Source organism: Vidua chalybeata, chromosome Z (genome assembly GCF_026979565.1).
Source record: "Vidua chalybeata isolate OUT-0048 chromosome Z, bVidCha1 merged haplotype, whole genome shotgun sequence".
NCBI lineage: Eukaryota > Metazoa > Chordata > Aves > Passeriformes > Viduidae > Vidua > Vidua chalybeata.
Window position 1 is genome coordinate 32,758,134 of NC_071570.1, and position 19,351 is coordinate 32,777,484.

A 19,351-nucleotide genomic window follows, 5' to 3' on the forward strand; every position below is an offset into this window, starting at 1 on the left:
CACAGTTTTTGTACAACTGTGGAGAACGTTTAAAGAACTAAAATAAATCAAATAAAACTATAAATAATACAATACTGGTTTTTTAAATGTGAGATCATGATGATAAAGTCTGACACAGAGTAAGCAAAAGAGGTGGTTATTGTACACATATACTTCTGCTGCTATAAAAGCAAGATCTGGTGACGAAGTATTTTTACCTTGCACTGAAATGCACAACTGGATTTCTGCCAGAGTACATGTAATATAAATTCAAACAAACTTAGCTGTTTTAAAAACAATACCCATGATGCTATGCACTTAGACAATACTCTGTAAATCAGTTTATTTCCCATGTAGTGGACATATCCAGTCAGTGTAATGATTTTTCCACATGTTGAATAGTAAAATCAAACTGCTTATTTTCCCACAAGTCACTGTGAGAATAAGGGTCTTGCTATATCCCTTAAAGCTTTCAATTTTAAAGTTAATTCTAGAAATTTGGAACTGTAACATCAGGGTCTTTTGCCATTAATAACAACAACAACACTACAAATGGCTAAAGAGCAGTTATTTGTAGAACAGTTCAACACCTCAGTTAAGGAAAAGAGTTTTAGTGCACTTTGCTCATTTTAGCCAACATGCTACATTGCCCTTTCTGCATACAAAGTGGACCCATTGATTTCCACTATAAGAAAAAAATGACTTGGCAAGCAAAACACTGTGTCAGGCTGCCCTTTTGTTCTTTATACATTTTAAGACAGAAGCTTTGCAAGACATTACACAATTCCTTGCTTTTATTATTAAGTGAGAAAGTCTGATTTGTAACATTGTCACATTGCTAGTCAGAAATGCTTCAGTGATGCCCAGTGATGAATGCTGGGTCAACACAAGGCCTCATTCTATAACATTCGTTTACAGAGAAATTATAGTGATTTTCAACACACCCAACAAAACATTCCTTGCTTCCTGTAGTGGGCATGTTACTACACGAATTACAATTTTCATTTTTGAACAAAACATCCCCATTTCTTCATGAGAACAAATGGACTTCTATAGGTGTTACAGAAGTCTTCACACCTCATCATCATCTGATGTATCACTGCTGCTTGTCTCAGAATCTTCATTCTCCAGAGCTGGTTTGAAAGTGCTGTTTTTCCAGGGGCTAAATTTAAAATTACAGATGAGGCCATTTTTCAAAATGCCGTTTTTCCGAAGGCCATTTTTTTGTAACTGAAATGTGAAAACATGACACATTTAGAGAAAGAAAATGCCAAACACAACAATCGGCTGCAATTCAACACTCTTTGCATCTTCACCTCTGGGCTATGCTGGATCCACAGCTTTTCATAAGTACACAGAAAGGGTAACTCCCCTGCGAGCCTTCAATTCTGGCCAGCCACCTGTATCCCAGTGTCTCCAGTTGTGCTGAACTCCTGCAGTCAGTGAGAGTTCACCCTGTTCTCACCCATGTCCCCATACATCTTGCCCCAGAGATCCTTTCTCCCAAATGGTCTCTCCCTGCAATCCAGTCCCCTTTCCCATAGTGCTGCAAACATCTCTGCTAAGACAGGCAAGGGGCAATAGGGAAGGGGCCCAGAAGAGATGTTGCAGAGAGGAATGGGTATCTCAGCAATTGGAAAGTCAAAGACACTGAAGAAAGGAAACAGTTGATTCTGCAAAAAAGAAAGGAATTATTGCATTTTCAGTATCATGCAGAAGGTGTGCACTAAGACAAGCACTTGAAAGTTTAATATTCCAATATCAAATTATTAGTATTTCCAACAATATTGGAATTACCAAATGTTCAGATTTAGCACCACACACTATTCTCCTTTCTGACTCTTTCTCACTGACCCCACCAGGTATATTCAACACTCCTAATTAAAAAAAAGAGAATAAAAAAAAAAGAAAAAAAAAAAAAAAAAAAAAAAAAAAAAAAAAAAAAAAGGAAAAATCAAGTCTACATTACCTTTTCATACTTTATTAGTAGTAAACTAAATGTCTCTCAATTCCCAAAATAGAAAATGCAGCTCTCAGAGTAGCACGGAAACTGCACAAAAACTTTGAAAGAAGACTCTCTTTCCTTAGGCTAAGCTGAGGAGCTTGAAAGCCTGTGCACTTCTACCACCAACCATATCTAAACTACCCAGAAGTAGCCCTACCTTTCCCTTGATACTTTGTGAATTGGCCTGAGCTACAGTCAGCATTAGGTACCCTATTTTTTTGAAGCAACTATACCTCCAAAAACACAGTACTGAAATGGCAGTGGAACAGCAACATCCCTAATGATCAAGATTACTGCAGATCCTCCTCAAAGGTAGGCATCTAGGGTAACCAGCTACAGGTTTATAATGGAAAATTAACTTAGTCTTACCTGTTCACTAATGACTTGGAACTCCCTCATCTCATCCTCAGTTAGTGGAGCACATGTCTCATCATTTTCACTGTCTTCCTGCCAGCCCATCTCCTTTAACAACCTTTAAATTAAGGACAACATTAGGAATTTGCTACACACACTCAAACATTTCAAGCTCTGCCTACATACATGTCTAAAGACTGTAACAAATGCACTGATTAATCCGACAGTATTTTTTTTTAAATAAACTCTTATGGAAGTGTGAGTTCAAATTCTTGCTAAAGGTATGTAAAGCACAGAAGATGAGTTCTCAGGTCCCTCAAAGATGACCCTATTTTATCACCATATGTGGTAAAAACTATACCTTCATTCTAAGGCAAGAGACCTGTGTCAGAAGAGTAAGATGCATTTTCTTAACATAACTTAAAACTGTTAGTGAAGTAGCAATGTATTCACTCCTCTGTGAACAGTATGAAAAGAAAGACACACTGAGGGACTCCGCAGGTTTTCCTGAATAACAAAGCAGAGCAAAGCATGAGGAATATTGGTGGTGTCCCTCGATGGAAACCAATTCAGGATGCATTGGCCTCATGTGATTTCTTTTTTATACCACATGCTAATGTCAAGAGCCATGTCAGGCTTCTTCACAACTGAGTCTCAGCCAACAGCACATGCTGGTATTTCAGCTCAAACAGCTAGGAGTGGATTTTGGGATAAGGGGAAGAAATGAGGAGAAGAAAAGACTCCTCTCACAACTAAGCTTGAAATATACAAAGATGCAATAATCAGCATGTTTTGGCTAGTTCCTAAAGAAGAATGGCAGTATCTGAGCAGGAAGAAAATGGTTTCACATTTGAAGATGGTGTGAAAACAGGGGTTATCTGAGGGTGAAGACACCATGACATTTAATATGAAGTTATTAAGTTTGCTTGCTGCAAAGTTTTTGCCAAAAGGATTAGCACTTTCTTCAGATAAACCAGGTATCTTTTGACCTTAAACATTAAAGCAGACTAAAGCTATTTCACAAAAAACAAAGAGGTTTCTAAAATGTATGCCAAAGCTGACACTTAAGAGCTAAAAAACAGTGACTATATTAGAACAGTAAGACAAACTCACAGCTGACACCATATACTAGGCACTTCATTTAGGCAGATATCAGCAAAAAATGTCCTTCAACACAACCCTCCCCACAAAGAACTCTATATCCCAATACAGTGGATGTGCACTGGGCAAATTTGTAGGTAACCAAAGCCACCAATTACCATTTCTAGAACCGTAACAAAAGCCTGGAATTGCAGAAGGAGAAAAGCACTACTGTGCTAAAAAAAAAGTCAATTGGACAGTAACAGAAATGGAAATTGTATCCCCTGTTGCATTTGGACCAAATCGGAAAGCATAACAGGCAGGAACAATCAAATCATCAGGATGCAGTAAAAATATATGCAAGTCACCCAAAACTCTAAGAGAATACATTGTACAGAAAAACACAATGTTAAATGCAGTTCAATGACAGTTAGTTAAATTTTACTGCAAGCAAGCTCAGACATTAGCACTGCATTCAGTGAAGTAAATAGTTACAGAGCTTCTGTTAATGTAAGTAAAATTCAGGGTAATAGCTAACTAACTTTAAAGCAACATTCTGTGATGTTAGCAGCACCACTGTCCCTTTAAACTGACACCATTCTAGAATGGTTAAAAGTGTGAACTACGTAAAAAATTTACTTTGAATTAGCAAACTTGATACCAATAGGCTTGCTGCAGGTTGGAAACTTCCCCAGCAAGGAGGAAGCCCTTTTGTACCAAATGTGCCAATACTGTTATAGGTATGCAAAAGTAACCTGAGAGCTAAGGTGGTGACGCATAGTGCAATTTACCACAAAAAGGCTAACCATAACACCTGTCCACATGCATGCTGAACTCACAGCCAAAGCACTGCGGCAGTAAGGACACACAGCCTCTCTGGGATACCACAAAAGAAAGACATTTGCCCAGAAATCCTAACAAGGCTATTTAAAGTAATTTGAATTGAAAAACTAGGAGTTAGATTTGATTCCCATCTTCCAGTCAAAAAATCATGAGCCTCTAGTGGCCACAGATTTCACAGACCCAGAATATCCTGAGTTGGAAGGGATCCACAAGGAACATGGCATCCAATTCCTGGTCCTGCACAGAACAACCCCAAGAATCATATCCTGTGACTGAGAATACTCCCCAAACTCGTCAACTCTGCTTCCCCAAGCTTCTTCAACTCTGTCAGGCTTGGTGTTGTGATCACTTCCCTGGGAATCCTGTTCCAGTGCACAACTATCCTCTGGATGAAGAACATTCTCTCTTTCTGAAAATCGCAGATTTTCTCCCTACAATGGTAAGCACCTTTTTCCATTTTTGGTATTCCAAATTAATATCTGGCAAGTTGAAGTCCCCCATTAGGACAGCGGCAGTTGATTTAGAGGTGTTCCTTAAAGGACAATCATCTGCTCCTTGTTTGCTCCTTAATCCTTATCCAGAGGCCCTTACCCATGTCATCACCATCTGCAAGTTCCATATATTCCACCCCATCCACTAGATACAACACCACTTCCCCATCTCTCCTGCTGTCTGCGCCTCCTGAGGAGTCTGCCACCATCCACAACACTCCAGTGACAGAACTCATCCCACCTGGTGTCACTTACAGCAGTGATGTTGCCAATGGTGGAAAAAAAAGAACAGAGCAGGGTGCTTTGTACTCTTCATACTCAGGAGGAGTAAGAGGAAATGAAAGTTTCTTCTACAGGCACTACAAAATGAAGAGTGTCTAGTCCAATGTATAGACTCTATCACAAATAAAAAAAAATCTGTCTAAACCATAAGAATCTGACAGAAGACTGGGTTGTAATTATCCAGCAGCATCATTCTCATATCTACCAAATGCTACTGCAGTTGGATTACTGCGATAATAGAATTGTTTCAATCATTTTCATGAAATTACTATCTCACCTTCCAGTAGACTGTCTTGTAATATCTAATCACAAGACACTAATAGTGTCAAAAAGTCAGCTACAAAAAATAATTAACTACTTTAATAATGACAAAAAGCTCACTGAAGTTTTATATAAGATGCAGCATTTAAAATATTTTTAATACAAACAGCAATTACACGCCTTGTTCCTCCCAGACACCTAGACCAAAATCAGAGGGATGATGTCACTATGTAGTTTGCTATGTTCTTTATTAAGAAAGAAAAAAAAATTTCTTTACTAAAAATTAGATGTAAGTCAGTACACAGGTTTAAGAAACAAAGTATGTCTCATGTTAAATTAGTATATTATCTAAAAGATAAATTTTACATTACTCAAGAAATATTTTACGTGTTCTCAGTTTTCAGATTCTGACTTCTGAACTAGTAAGAATTTATGAAAATGCTCAGTTACCATGAAGGAATACTCTTTATGTTGTATACAGTACATACCTATGCTCTGCCTCAAGTGAGCTTGAAAGAACATTTGCCTGAGGGAAAGCTGAAGACTGAATAATCTGCTCAGGTGTAATTGAAGCATTGCCATTCTCCTGCGGAATCTCATTTTCGAAGTTTCGGTTTATATCTCTCTCACAATGACTGTTGCTGTTATGCAAGCTGAAGGACTCATCATCCTAAATACAAAATTAATTTTACGTTACAAAATGTAAAAGTGAATTCCATCCACAAGTAAATAACCAGAAGTGCTGCAATTCAGTAGTTCTGTTTAGTTTAAATTAAGTTTAAATGGAGAGACTCTGTACTTCACGGGTAATTCTGTTCACCCTTCTGGCATTTGCAATACTTGCATACTACAGAATTCCTAGGATACGCTACTGATTAAGTAATGCAGAAAGCAACTTACATGCTTTTCCCCTGTTTTTTTTTTCTGCAAGGTTTCAGACATATCTTAAAATTCAAATGTACTTCAGCTGTTCTTCATACTTACAGAAATAACAGGCTGTTGAATTTTTATTGTTCCTAATTAAATATCAGAGCTGTATGTGGCAGAAGAAGCCTGAAAGTGTATGAGCTCTCAAGTTTACTTAGTCTAAGGGACAGCTCATAACACCCATCTCAAACGCAAATTCTCTGCCATGAATTCAGAAAGACTGCATACTGCTCTTAAAATTCAGACAAGCTCACTTACACACACGCACTCAACCCCTGCTTCTCAGGCTGTTGAGAACAGCAACTGTAAATTACTAGACATTGAATAGTAATCAGGAAGAAAATTTATTTACAAAGCCAACTGTTCAGGTTTACTTAAAGATTAAAAAGTCTTTAGTCTATAAACATGAGGTATTTCTACTCTACTCATTCAGCAACCTGTAATTCATTTTTATGAATGAGCCAAATAGCCTCGGAAGTCTTACCAACTGTAAAAACAAAGAAGAGTACAATCATTATCTAGTTAACACCTTTTCAACAACAAATCCCTTTATATTATATATTATAGCAGGAGAATTCATGCCATTTTCTGCACCTGTAAGAAATCATACTTCAGAGCACAGGATCAAGACCACCATCATTTCCCTCCCACTCATATACTGTCTGCTTTCAGAAATATTAGAACAGACAGTAAGATATTTTTAAGAACATATATCCCAGTAAACATACATTCAGCTGTTGCATTATATGCCTGAAGAAGATGTCACATAATACCAAGAAAAGTTTATAAATTTACTAAGCAGTTCTAATATATAGGACAAAACAGCTTCTTGCAAGTGTGATTCAGCTGCTGAGTACAATTTGCCACATTATTTCATAATTCTGAATCTCTAGATGGTTCCTAAGATCTTTCTAATCTTAAATCAAAATATTTGTGTATTTTCTGAACACATGAACAAAGCTATCTCCAATAACCATCTCAGGGCACTCAGTCACAGAACAGCTAATGAAAGATGCAGGCTTTTCTTAACTCACACATACAGCTAAGTTATACAGTCCCATTACAGCAAATTGCATTTTGCCTGAAATAGGATCAGGGTCAGAAAAGTCAATCTCACTTTTATGAGCAATGTACACTGGCACTGTTTCCTTTTTAATATCTCAGAAGCCTAATATCACTTCCTCAAAATCAGTTGTTTATCTGGCTGATTTCTAATTTATGTTTTTTTTTGTTTAAATAAGACATTTTAAACCATTCATTTACAGTAAACAGGTTTGTAATCACCTCATTCTGAATAATAAAATACTTTTCTTCACTTGGACTATGACAACTTGTTGGTGGCTGGTAGCATTTGACACAAATATTCTCTAGTATCAAACACTGCATAAATGAATTCAAACTGAAAGAAACCTCATGCATATTATACACAGCCAGTTCTCAATTAGTAAAAAACAGTGGTTTATGCATATATTGAGCTATTGGTCCTATGATTAGACCAAGAATAAAGAACTTCTGGATACCTAAACACTAATTATAAAGGAAAGGTCTGAGAAGCAGAACCAACTTTTTTGTTTTGTAGGATAACTAACAGCCAAGGTATGAAACGTTGCCCTCCACAAGTCTGTTGGGACCAGGTGAGATTCACATAAGAGTAGAGAGAGAGCTGGCAGCTCACTGAGCCACTTTCCATCATTTACCAGCAGCCCTGGATTACCAGAGAGGTCCAGTGCAACTGGACTTTGCAAATGTGACGCTCATTTGCAAAAAGTATTGGAAGGAGATTCCAGAGAACTACAGGCATGTCAGACTTGCCATGGTATCAAGGAAGGTCATGGGGTAGATCACTGTGAGTGCCATCACACGGCATATGCAGGATAACTAGAGGATTGGGCCCAGCCAGTACATGCCTGGGAAAGACAGGTCCTCCTTGGCCAACCTGATCTCCTTCTGTGACCAGGTGACCTGCTTAGTGGATGGAGAAAATCTTGTGGATGTGTTCTGCTTAAACTTCAATAAAGCCTCTATTTGACACAGTTTCCCAGAGAATTCTGCAGAACCTGGCAGCCCATGGCTTGGACAGCTGCACTCTTCACTGGGTAAAAAACTGCCTAGATGGCTGAGCCCAGAGGGTGGTGGTGAGTGGAGCTATCTATATTCAGCTGGTGGTTGGTGATGGGTGGGGTTCCCAAGGGCTCAGTACTGATCATTTTATCAATGATTTGACAAGTACACCTCAGTCAGGTTACAGGTGACACCAAAACAGGTGGGAATTCTAATCTGCTGGGGGGCAGGAAGTCTCTGCAGAGGGATCTGGACAGGCTGCATCAACAGGCCAAAGCCATTGGGTGGAGGTTCAACAAGGCCAAGCGCCAGGTCCTTGCCCTTGGGTCACAATAACCCAAACCAGCACCACAGGCTGGGACAGAGTGGCTGGAAAGGCCCTGGGGGTGCTGGTTACAGCAGCTGAACATGAGCCAGGGTGTGCCCAGGTGGCCAAGAAGGCCAATGGCAGCCTGGCCTGGATCAGCAATGGTGTGGCCAGCAGGAGCAGGGCAGGGATTGTCCTCCTGTGCTGGGCACTGGTGAGGCCACACCTCCAGTGCTGTGTCCAGCTCTGGGCCCTCACTGCAAGAAAGACACTGAGGAGCTGGAGTGAGTCCAGAGAAGGCAATGGAGCTGGGGACGGGTCTGGAGCACAAGTCCTGTGAGGAGCAGCTGAGGGAGCTGGGGGTGTTTAGCCTGGAGAAAAGGAGGCTCAGGGGAGACTTTAACACTCTCTACAACTGCCTGAAAGGAGGCTTTGGCCAGGTGGAAGTTGGCCAACACTGCAACAGGACACAAGAAATGGCCTCAAGCTGTGTCAGGGGACATTCAGATTAGACACTAGGAAGACTTTCTTCACAGGAAGGGTTACCAAGCACTGGAATGGGCTGTCCAGGGAAGTGTTAGAGTCACCATCCCTGGAAGTATTTAAAAGACATTTAGATGTGACACTTGAATACATGGCTTACTTACAGACTTGACAGTACTGTTAATGGTTGGATTCGATCTCAAAGGTCTTTTCCAACATAAATTCATGTATGATTAGGTTAGTTTACAAAGCCTAATTTATCCTTTTAATTGTTGCTAAAGACACACAAGTACTTAAGTCATGAATATGCACTAACAGATACTGCAGAAAGACAAAAAGAAACTACAAAGTAGCACTGGAGGAAGAGTAGTACTTGGAACAATGTTTTTAACTTCATTAAAAGGTAATTCCTTTCCTTCATCTAGAGATTCAAGACTGCTACTTAACAGCTGTTAACAGCAAAATAAAAAGTAGTTTATAGTTTGTCTGAAATCTACTGGATCTACAGTAAGTGTGAACAAAATTACCTTCTCTTGCCCATCATGATTCTCATCTTCATGTTCCTCTTTCACTCCATCTCTTTTCAATGCTTTCAAAAATTCACTCTTCTTATCAGTCCGCATTCTTGTCAATTTTGTTAAACGAGGTTGACCAGATTTATCAACACAGGATGAAGAATTTGACCGATTACACTAGTGCAAGAAGTCAGAAAAAGAAAGAATGTTAGAAGTGCATTCATTTAGAAAATTTTTAATTAAACACAGGTATCTGTTCTTTCAGGTTTCAGATATATTCATAGTCAAAAGCAGAGGGAAGATCTGTATTTTGGTATATACAGTCTGTCGATGTAAACCCAGAGATGCAGGTTTACTGAGCACTGCCTAACAGTTTGTCTTCTGAAACATGTAATACCTTTAGCAGTTCTGAAGTCTAAACGTATTAGACTGTATTTCCTAATGTGGGTTTTTATTCCAAATCAAACCTACAAAGGAAACTGCAGTATTTTAAGGCCGGTGATGTGCATTCCATCTTTCCCGCACGTTAAGCTCCAAAAAAAAAATAATTTAATGCAATTCTGTATAAACTTTACTGCCCATCCTCACTTTAACAAAGTAAATGTTTTATAGATTTAACTATAGCTACTACTTTACCTCTTTCACTGAATTTTGTGTTACAGAAAATGCCTTGACAGTTGATTTGGAAGGGCAGAAACTGCCAACACCATACGCAGATTCATGAGGAAATGCATTCCCAAGTTTATTTTCTTTTGCTTGGCTTTTCCACTGTGTGGGCTAGACAGAAGAATAAACAGAAATGTAAAGAGTCATTAACTACAAACGGATTCTTTTCAAGAATCTTCAGAAAAATGATTAAGCAAAAGCAAGTCATAACTGCAACCTTAATGTAGTGCAAACATCTGTTTTCTTGTGGAAAAGAGGCTGTTTATGAGCAATTCATCTGCTCTATTTATATAAAAACTAAAATTTCAAAACAATTAAGATCCTCATATTTGAGGTATTGAAAATTAAATATGGGACTTCAACAGCTGAAAGCATTATTTTAGATTCAAAATGTTACAGAGTTAAGAACTAATCTCATATGCTCTCAAGAGCACAGAAAAATTCCTGAAACAAAAAAATAGAGATGAAGCCAGTGAGAATAGCTCAGTTGGTTAGAGTCTGGTGATAATAATGCAAAGGTCATGGGTTTGAAGTCCATATGGACCATTCACTTAAGAGCTGGACTTGATGATTCTTGTAGGTCCCCTCCTACTCAGAATAGTCTGTGATTATGCATTTGGAAAGACACCAGAATGACACTACTAGGTTATAATGTCATCTCTGTCTATAACTGGGATAAACTCTGAAGGTATTATTATGCTGACTATACCTCTTCACAACATACCTAATTTTGTTCTGTTGAAATCATATATACAAAAGGGACTGCTATTCCATAAGTTAAAATCACAATTTTTATCTCAGTTGTACAGCTGCTGCACTTCTCAAAAGTGGGAGATGAGAAGCAAAGAGAGGCTAAATAATAATTTAAAAAGAAAAATGTGAAAAAGTTGTTTCTATTAATTTTTGGGGTGTGTTGCATTTTGCAAGTGTTGCATGATAATCTAGGAACAGTATTCTCAGGGATGAAATAAACACATTCAGAATTACAGCATGATTTTTCTAGGCATGTTTTTCGTACACTGGTATCCAATACTCACCTTTGCAGGTGGAGTGAAAGGTTTGGGCACTAATCCTTTATAAACACTTGTGCCAGTTCCATTCCTTACTGGCTGTGAGCGAAGATTTCCCACTACTGGGAATCCAGATATCCGCAGTTCTTTTGTACGGCCTTTTTTAATGACCAGCATTCTCTGAGATCTAGATTTAGGATTTAAAGGGTACTCTGGAAGAAAAAAAGTGTGTATGTATATAGATATGTGTGTGTGTGCCTGTGTACACAACCTCACTAGTTTTTAGTTCATAAGGTACTGGACAGCCATACGATCCAGAGCAAACAGGCATAATTCAGGAACTTAAATCAGTATTAGTTCCACAAATAACATACTGTACAAACCTGGAAAAACACAGGTTCTGTTCCATTTTCTACAATCATAATTTTAGAAATATTTCACTTGGTGATGCAGGAATTGCACTTTTTTAAAGAAAATATATCCTTCAAAGAAGCCTGCTACACACTTCTAAAGACTGCTGCATAGCAATACTAAAATCAAAACACTGTTAGTTGTTGATAGTTACACAAACTTCAAAAGAGTTTCTGGCTTTCATATTCCCCTTAAGGTTTCCTAAAGAATAATTAGTTATATATTTATTAATAGCTCAGTTTAGAGCTCTGCACTGAGGTTCTATGAACATGAGACATGACATGCACTACACATTAGGCCATGGCAATGACCAGTTTCTCTAGCTCCATGCTTCAGATGGTCATAACAGGACAAAATTTCCACGTTCATGGGAGAACAAATTAGGAGACATACAAACTAGACAGCTGCCAAACTAGAGAAACTGCCATTTAGCAGTGTTAAGGAACATCCCTTAAAAACAGTTCTAAAATTTTCAAGAATAAAAAAATTTTTTTTTGTACATGCATTCTAACATTAAGAGCCTTCTCAAGGATTATCTCCTCTCCCTGCAAGCAATTCTACTTCACATACCCTCTGTTAAAAAAAAAAAATCCTCTAGTCACTAAATCCTCTGTTTAAAAAAAAAACAAAACCCTATCTTAAAAGAATACATGACTTTTGCTTTGTTTAGCAGGTAGATGCTACAAAATAGTTATTATTCTCATTAAACCTCAAGCTTCATTCTCATTAAACCTCATGACAAGATTTTTCATAATACATACAGGCTCCCATCACATAGACACAAAGTAAAATGGAACCTAATAGATGCCTACATTTTTAACAGATATTAGAAGGGATTGTAACACTCCTCTATCCTAAATATTTTTTTCCTTCTAAAGGGAATAATAACCTTAATTTCAGTTTTTCAATTAAAAAACAAGACTCTTTTATTGAAAGGTAGATTATCACATGAAAGCTGCTAACACAAAACCAGAAAGCTGTCCAATTATTTATGATACTGCAAGGTTTACAGCAATTAGATATTTACATTGAGGAGTTGGCCTATATCTAACATTACTTTGGCATGCAAAAAATACTTATTAAGTATGAGAAAAAGCATCAGCAAATGAAAATACCTTTAAAAGCTCATTATTAGCAGTTGTTTAAGTAGACAAGTGAAAGTTTTCATGTTTAATTATTTTTTTAAAGAGAAATGTTCTTATTTTGAGTACATTTACTTTAAAACCCCTGCCATCTAAAGCTACCACCTTCTTAGGGGTAAACAACTGACTACATAAAACTCATTAGAATTGTAAATTGATAGCCAAACATAATCAGGTGAGGATGAGAAAACAATCCTTACTACAGGTCTGCTCAATGCCCATGCTCAGAATTGGATTTGCCATACAAATAATACACAAACACAACCAACAGCACAAGACATTTGCTTCCAGAAAGAGACCTTAAATCTCTGCAAGCTAACCTACTCTTCCAGCTCTCCCAGGTTTCTTTTCCAACACATTTTACAAAGCCTTCAGCTAGCAATCAGTATCACTAATTTAGGTGACCAACCTTCATTACACTTCCTCTTGAAAATAAAGGTGAAGGTTTCTTGACATCTTTACAAAAAAAGATGTATACTTGTTCTGGGAAAGAGTATTAATTGTGGCAACATCAACAGACTAGCTGACTGATACTCATATGGAAGTGTTATCCTTTAACAAAAAGAAACCTACATTGTAATAATATTGAAGTCTTCTCAATCTATACCTTTACAATTGTAAAAAGAGACTCGTGTTTCAAATAAAACAACTTCAGTCAGATCTCTGCTACGTTTCTGCATTTAAAAACATCAAAAATACTCACCCCAGACACCTGCAGCTAGAGATTTATTCTGGTTTGGTTCCCTCTCATATTCAGGGTTTAAAGATGGCTGAAAGAAAGTTTTGTCATTATTAAAAAAGTAACCCTTGAATTGTGGGATGAATGAACTAAAGAATCACAGTAACACCAGCAGAATGACCTCTGCTGACAGACTAAACACCTCCCCCATGAACCAAAAAGGACAATGCTCACTTGTTTCTCTTCTCCAACGAACTATCTCAGGCAGCAGCCAATGTCATTACATGAGAGCAGCAGAGAAAGCAAAAAACCAGCAATGTATGTTTCTTCAAAGAGTAAGATCACCCTTCACCTTACATCCTAATTGTAGGTTAAAGCATGAGAGCTCAGAAGGCTACAGGCATGAAAATTACTTTTTTACTGTTTCAGATTCCAATAAGGTAACTGTATAGAATTTAATATGTACGCATACCACAGCAGATGGGAATCCAACTGTTGTTTCACTTAAATACAAAAGTAACAATAATAAACATATAGTGAAAAATCTGGATATAAAATGAGAAACAAGCTATTGGACAAACTACTAACACTCCCTTACCTACAGAAAATGCCTTACATGATGATCATGATTTCACTTCATGAAAACTCATGAAGTGACTTGTAATGGACAAAATGGTACTTGCAGACAAAATGAAACCTTTTTAATTATAATTACAATTTACTTACAAAATCTTCAGCCTCAAACTGGTTGGGTACTTCTTTGTCTTCCTTTTTTCGAGTTTCATTATCAAGTACACTGCTTTCATGCAGTCCCCCGCCTTTTCCACAATGGAAGGTGCTGCTGTGGGTACAGGAACCTCCACCATGGTATGCTCCACGTTGGTTTATATTTTCTGGACCACTTCTGCCTTGTGAACGCCAACCATTCTTCTCTTTTCGCCCAAAATGCCCTTGGATTTTTAAATTTTAAAGAAATGTAATTACAAACCATTAAAAATAATATTTTACTCTGCAGAACTGTTAAAAAAGTTTAACCACAAGCTGTATACACTGTGATACAGTAGCATAGGAAACAAGTTTTCATTCACATAAGCAGCAGGGAAGGCTCTCACAAAACAGTGCCAAAGAGAAAAAATAGCCAGCCAGTGCTACAAGTCAATCTCTTTTTCTGACTGCTCATTTATATGCTGCTGGCTAGAGTACTAATTCAACACTTATTCTACTCAAGAGAGAAATAAACCTGGAATCTCATTATTTTAACCAATCCTTAGTGCTCCCAGATCTGTCTTTCCATTACCACTCTTTTACTGCAGAAGAAGAATTTAGCACAGATGAACTATCATCATCAGACTTCCTTTCTAGATAGTGCCTACAAAGAAATGACACTAACATATTCGCAGTGTTCCATGAATTATACCTCCGTTTGGCCTTCCAGTGTTAGGATCAAACCCTTCCGAAGAATTGTGTCTTCTGCGATTTGCTTCATAACGATTCTCTGTCCACGAAAAATTTTCAGAATGTTTCTCAAAATTCAGTGATGACTGCAAAGAAGCATAAGTGGTAGACCTGAGATCTGATCAATAACAACTTAATCACCAGAACTGTAACATGCACATTGTTCACGGTATATATAATTCATTCCTACAAGAACTTTGAATGACAGACAATTCAGCAGTCCTCACATGCAGGGCTGTGTCACCATCTCTCAGGCTAACTAAGTGGAAGCTGCATCTTCTGCTCCAGGACACGGAAACAGCCTTTAAGTCACATGCCTGTGACACAAGGTAGGAAGTGCCTACTTTGTTTTGGTAGCAAAACAGAGCACAAGTGATATGTGTTGCAGCAGAAGAAAAATTTTTTAAAATATAAGAAAGGACAGAAGATCACAATTTGGAAGGCTGAGAAGAAGACTGGGATCTTAATCTAGATTTTCAGAGACTAAATACAGGCATTGCATAGAAAGCAAGGAATCCCTTCCACCCAAGGCAGCATTTATATATACCTAAATAAAGCTTAATTCATTAATTTTACCATTACAACTTAAAAAGGCAAATATAAGTAGTTGTGAAACACTAATAAAATCTAGAAACAGAAGTGTCCAGATTCACAAAGATACTTCAAATTTTCAGCTTATAAGGACACATTAGAGAAATTTTAAAGAAATAAATCTTTAATACATCAGTAAGAAGCAGTAAACTAAAATCTTATCTTGAGAATAGCACCAAGAAATCAAATCACATCCTAACTAGAATTCATACCTAAAGGGATTAAACCAAGTAACATCTTTCCTTACACAATCCTTGTCTTCCTTAAAACTTCTCTCTGGGTGTACCTTTAAAATTACTTTCTTCTTCCCACCTAAACCACAGAGAAAATCACACACACACAAAAAGATACCCAAAGCTCTATGGAAAATGCCCCTGTAGAGCTCAAGGTGCTGTTCAATATTCACTGCTTAAAACTCAAACTCAAATAAGTATATATTTAAAAATCAAGGCAGGTATTTCTAGATTGTCAATTTTTAGAAGTCCAATATACAGGGACTATGCTCCCAGTCTGAGACCTGGAACATGAATTACTTGACAAACTCTCCTTGGAGAGAGCAAAACCAGAAAACTGCAAAAATTGTTAAAATAAAACTACTTCAAAAATTACCAATGAATCTAAATATTTAAGTGAAAGAAAATCCTTCAATAGATTTTGACTAAGCTGCCAAAAATTTCAGGAAGCACTAGATCTGCCAATCTCAGGTGAAATTTTAGAAGATACTTTACATGTTCATTTATGTACAACAACCTCTTAATATTGCTTTTGGAATTTAACTTTCTTTTTTTTGTAGTAACTTCAAAACAATCAACATTTTCACAAAGTATAACTGACAGCATTTTATATATTGTGTTTGAGTTGTACATGCTATAACGAATCTGACACTTATAAACAGTGTGCAAAGATCATGCAGTTTGCATTTTCCCCACTTGATGGAGATACCCATCTATGAAGTCTCTCGAGGCAAAGATGACAGTAAGTTTCTTAATTGAAAGGAAATTTATTGGCAACTTCTGTAAATTGAGAAAATATCTGACTCGCTTCAGTCAATCAAGAAAAAGGGAAGAGATAACATAGATTTTAAGAAATACAGGACGTCTAACTGCTTAACAAGAAGTAAAAGTGAACTTGTAAAATTGATTTTATCCATCTGCAATGTTCCCATACCCTTTTCACAGCAATACTTTCTTAAAAGTTTTGCCCATGTCCCAAAATGGTTTCACTATTCACAACACCTTCCCATTCCACCTGCCCATCTGCAATACAGCACTGACGCAAACACATTAGCTCCAGACCTGAACAAAACCCACTGAGTAACCAAAACACACCTATTTAGGTGGATTTTGCTGTGTAGTTGACAGAGAGATGAGGAAAGCTTGCTGTTAAAACAGAAATCAGCAGCAATAGATGAGATGGATTTCAATCAAGTTATAATTTGTATGTCACATTACAAAGCTCATTCACAATCACAGTTTCCTGGTAGCAGGTTTCTATAATTCCAGCCTTGAGCTATGCAAGGAAAAACATCTCAGCTACCAAGGGCTCAAGGGGAAAACCAGGGTCCTGTCAGTGTAATCCCTGAAAATGATTACACTTCAGGAATATAAAAATTGACCAAGCAGAGCTCAGTTTCTACTTCTCAAATGTTTAAAATGTCTAAATGTTGTTGATACCATAGCTTCACCCCAGCTCCATTCTGCACGAAACATGAGACACCTTGCCTTCCTCACTCCTTCCTCTTCATCTCCATCCCTCTTACCTGCTGCTCTCTTCTGCTTTTTTGATATACAGCAGAAAATAAGTCTATTTTACGAAATAGAGGGGACAGGGAGCCACAAAACTTGCAACCTGTCTTGTGGAGGAATCACAAGTCTTATTCTGTAAACTAAGAACTACAGACAGACTTTCCAAGCACTTAAAATCCGAATGTGCTGTGTATCACAGAATGCTCATCATTAAGGGAGCAGGTAATACAGGGAAATAAGGCGCATTCCAACAATGACACACATATTACAACAGAGTAATACATACAACATGGAGTTTTTGAAAGAGAAGAAAATCGAACTAAACTCCATGAGGCAAAGAATCATGGAAGAGAACAGGAAAAATACACTTGCAACAAAATTTCACACAATTCACAAATGAGGTGACAAATACAACCCATACCTCAGATATATTCTAGTGGTGCTAGAGTACTTCTGGAACTTCGTTTTATCCTGCACATAAAGCTTTGTTTTATCCGGCACATAAAGCATGCAGGTAAAGCTCCTGCAGCAGACTCTCTAAATATGTAGTGAAGATTGTTTTGCAGTTGTGATACCATATCAAATTAAGCTCCAAATACTTTTCCAATTTAAAACATATTACATTGAAAAAATCAGATCAAAAGAGCTGAATGTATCAGAAATCATAGAGAATGGGAACAAAGAGACTGATTCTTAATTTGGATTTTCAGACACTATGTGTCCTGGAATATATAGGCTTTATGTTCCCAAAACCAGACTATACTAAACAAACAATCTAGCTAGTTCAGGGTAGAAGAGATATAAACAGAGCAATATAAATAAGGACATTCAGTGACCTGACAAAAAAAAAATGTGCTTATGTTTGTGTAGACATACAGAATCAAAGCATTACGAATACAATTAACACTGCCATCTATCTGTGCATTTAACAACACCACAAGCCTATTACCATAAGTTTCTCAAGGCTAAGCATTTTCCATGGAGATGAAAGACTGCACAAATTTTATATATTAAAGAAAAGCAAAGCAATTCTCATAGCAGCAGACATAAATATTGAATTCAAACTATTAATTACAATGAAGATAGGTCTACACATAGGGGAGCAGATAACAGGAGTTTTAATATCCACTGCTGACTCTGCTTCTGCATTTGCACAAATTAATAAAGAGTAGAAAAAACATTTCTGAGATAGACAAACTCAAGACTTCCAGGAATATTTACTAATTCTAACAATTAAGAGATTATTATTTCCCATTTCCAAGCTGTCCCATTACATAAAGTAACTGTCTAAATGAAACAACCAGAGTGAAGGTGCCTAACAATATGAAAGCACCACACTCCACCAGTAGCAATAAGCATTCCACTATCAACTGCAGAGCCATTTCAGAAAGTCTAAAAAAGCATATTTTTAATCACTTGGCTCACTTGAGAATAATACTCCTTTAAAATTTACAGGACACAATTAAAAATCAGAAGCAAGAACATCAAGTACATGCTCTGTCTTGGTACTTCTATCATGGAATACAATAATTAATTTTAAACATCTGAGGAAGGCAATCTTAAACCAACTACGGCCAAGGCCAGATATGTGCTTCTTTCCATTAACTAAGCTGCTCAAGCAAGAATCTCTACTGGAGTCATCTATCTTCACAGTACTCATGAAGAGATTTGCATTTTTACTCTGATTGAGGTTATGACATTTAGACTTCCCTAATAATGACAGTGCTTTTTCAAAACAACAATACAAAACATACCTTTGTTGATGATGGTGGAGTAGGAAAATTAAGCCAGGCTGGAGCAAAGTCATGCTGCGCCATTTAGGTCCAGTCTCTCCAAATCAACGAAAAAAGGCTTAGCACCTCATGGCAAGTCCCTGTAATAAGAAGAAAAGAAATTAGTCCTTTCAGATGCTTATGTTACAAGGGGATTACATTTCTTGTCTTTTCTTCAGTATTTCCCTTCTGTTTTCCCATATTATTTTCCTCACAGATCTGATTTAGAATCTATCATCATCTCATTTATAGCATCAAATCTGTGTTTTCTTACTAAAGTGTCACATAAATA

General features: G+C 37.3%; 1 protein-coding gene across 5 annotated transcripts in view; it reads right to left on the reverse strand.

Moving 5' to 3' along the window:
• Positions 1-297: 297 nt before the first annotated feature.
• GPBP1 (GC-rich promoter binding protein 1) overlaps positions 298-19,351 on the reverse strand; it is a 39,013-nt gene continuing 19,959 nt past the window's right edge. For 4 of the 5 annotated variants that reach the window (XM_053931572.1, XM_053931570.1, XM_053931571.1 and 1 more), the window contains 10 exons: positions 19,042-19,160; positions 14,914-15,037; positions 14,223-14,446; positions 13,521-13,587; positions 11,292-11,476; positions 10,225-10,365; positions 9,601-9,765; positions 5,784-5,965; positions 2,354-2,456; positions 298-1,209 (listed from right to left, as the gene is read on the reverse strand). In XM_053931572.1, coding sequence (XP_053787547.1) covers positions 1,051-1,209; positions 2,354-2,456; positions 5,784-5,965; positions 9,601-9,765; positions 10,225-10,365; positions 11,292-11,476; positions 13,521-13,587; positions 14,223-14,446; positions 14,914-15,037; positions 19,042-19,104 — 1,413 coding nt within the window. In that variant the 5' untranslated portion in view covers positions 19,105-19,160 and the 3' untranslated portion in view covers positions 298-1,050. Of the gene's footprint in view, positions 1,210-2,353; positions 2,457-5,783; positions 5,966-9,600; positions 9,766-10,224; positions 10,366-11,291; positions 11,477-13,520; positions 13,588-14,222; positions 14,447-14,913; positions 15,063-19,041; positions 19,161-19,351 lie in introns of those variants that run through there. The other variant, XM_053931575.1, reaches the window with a different exon arrangement.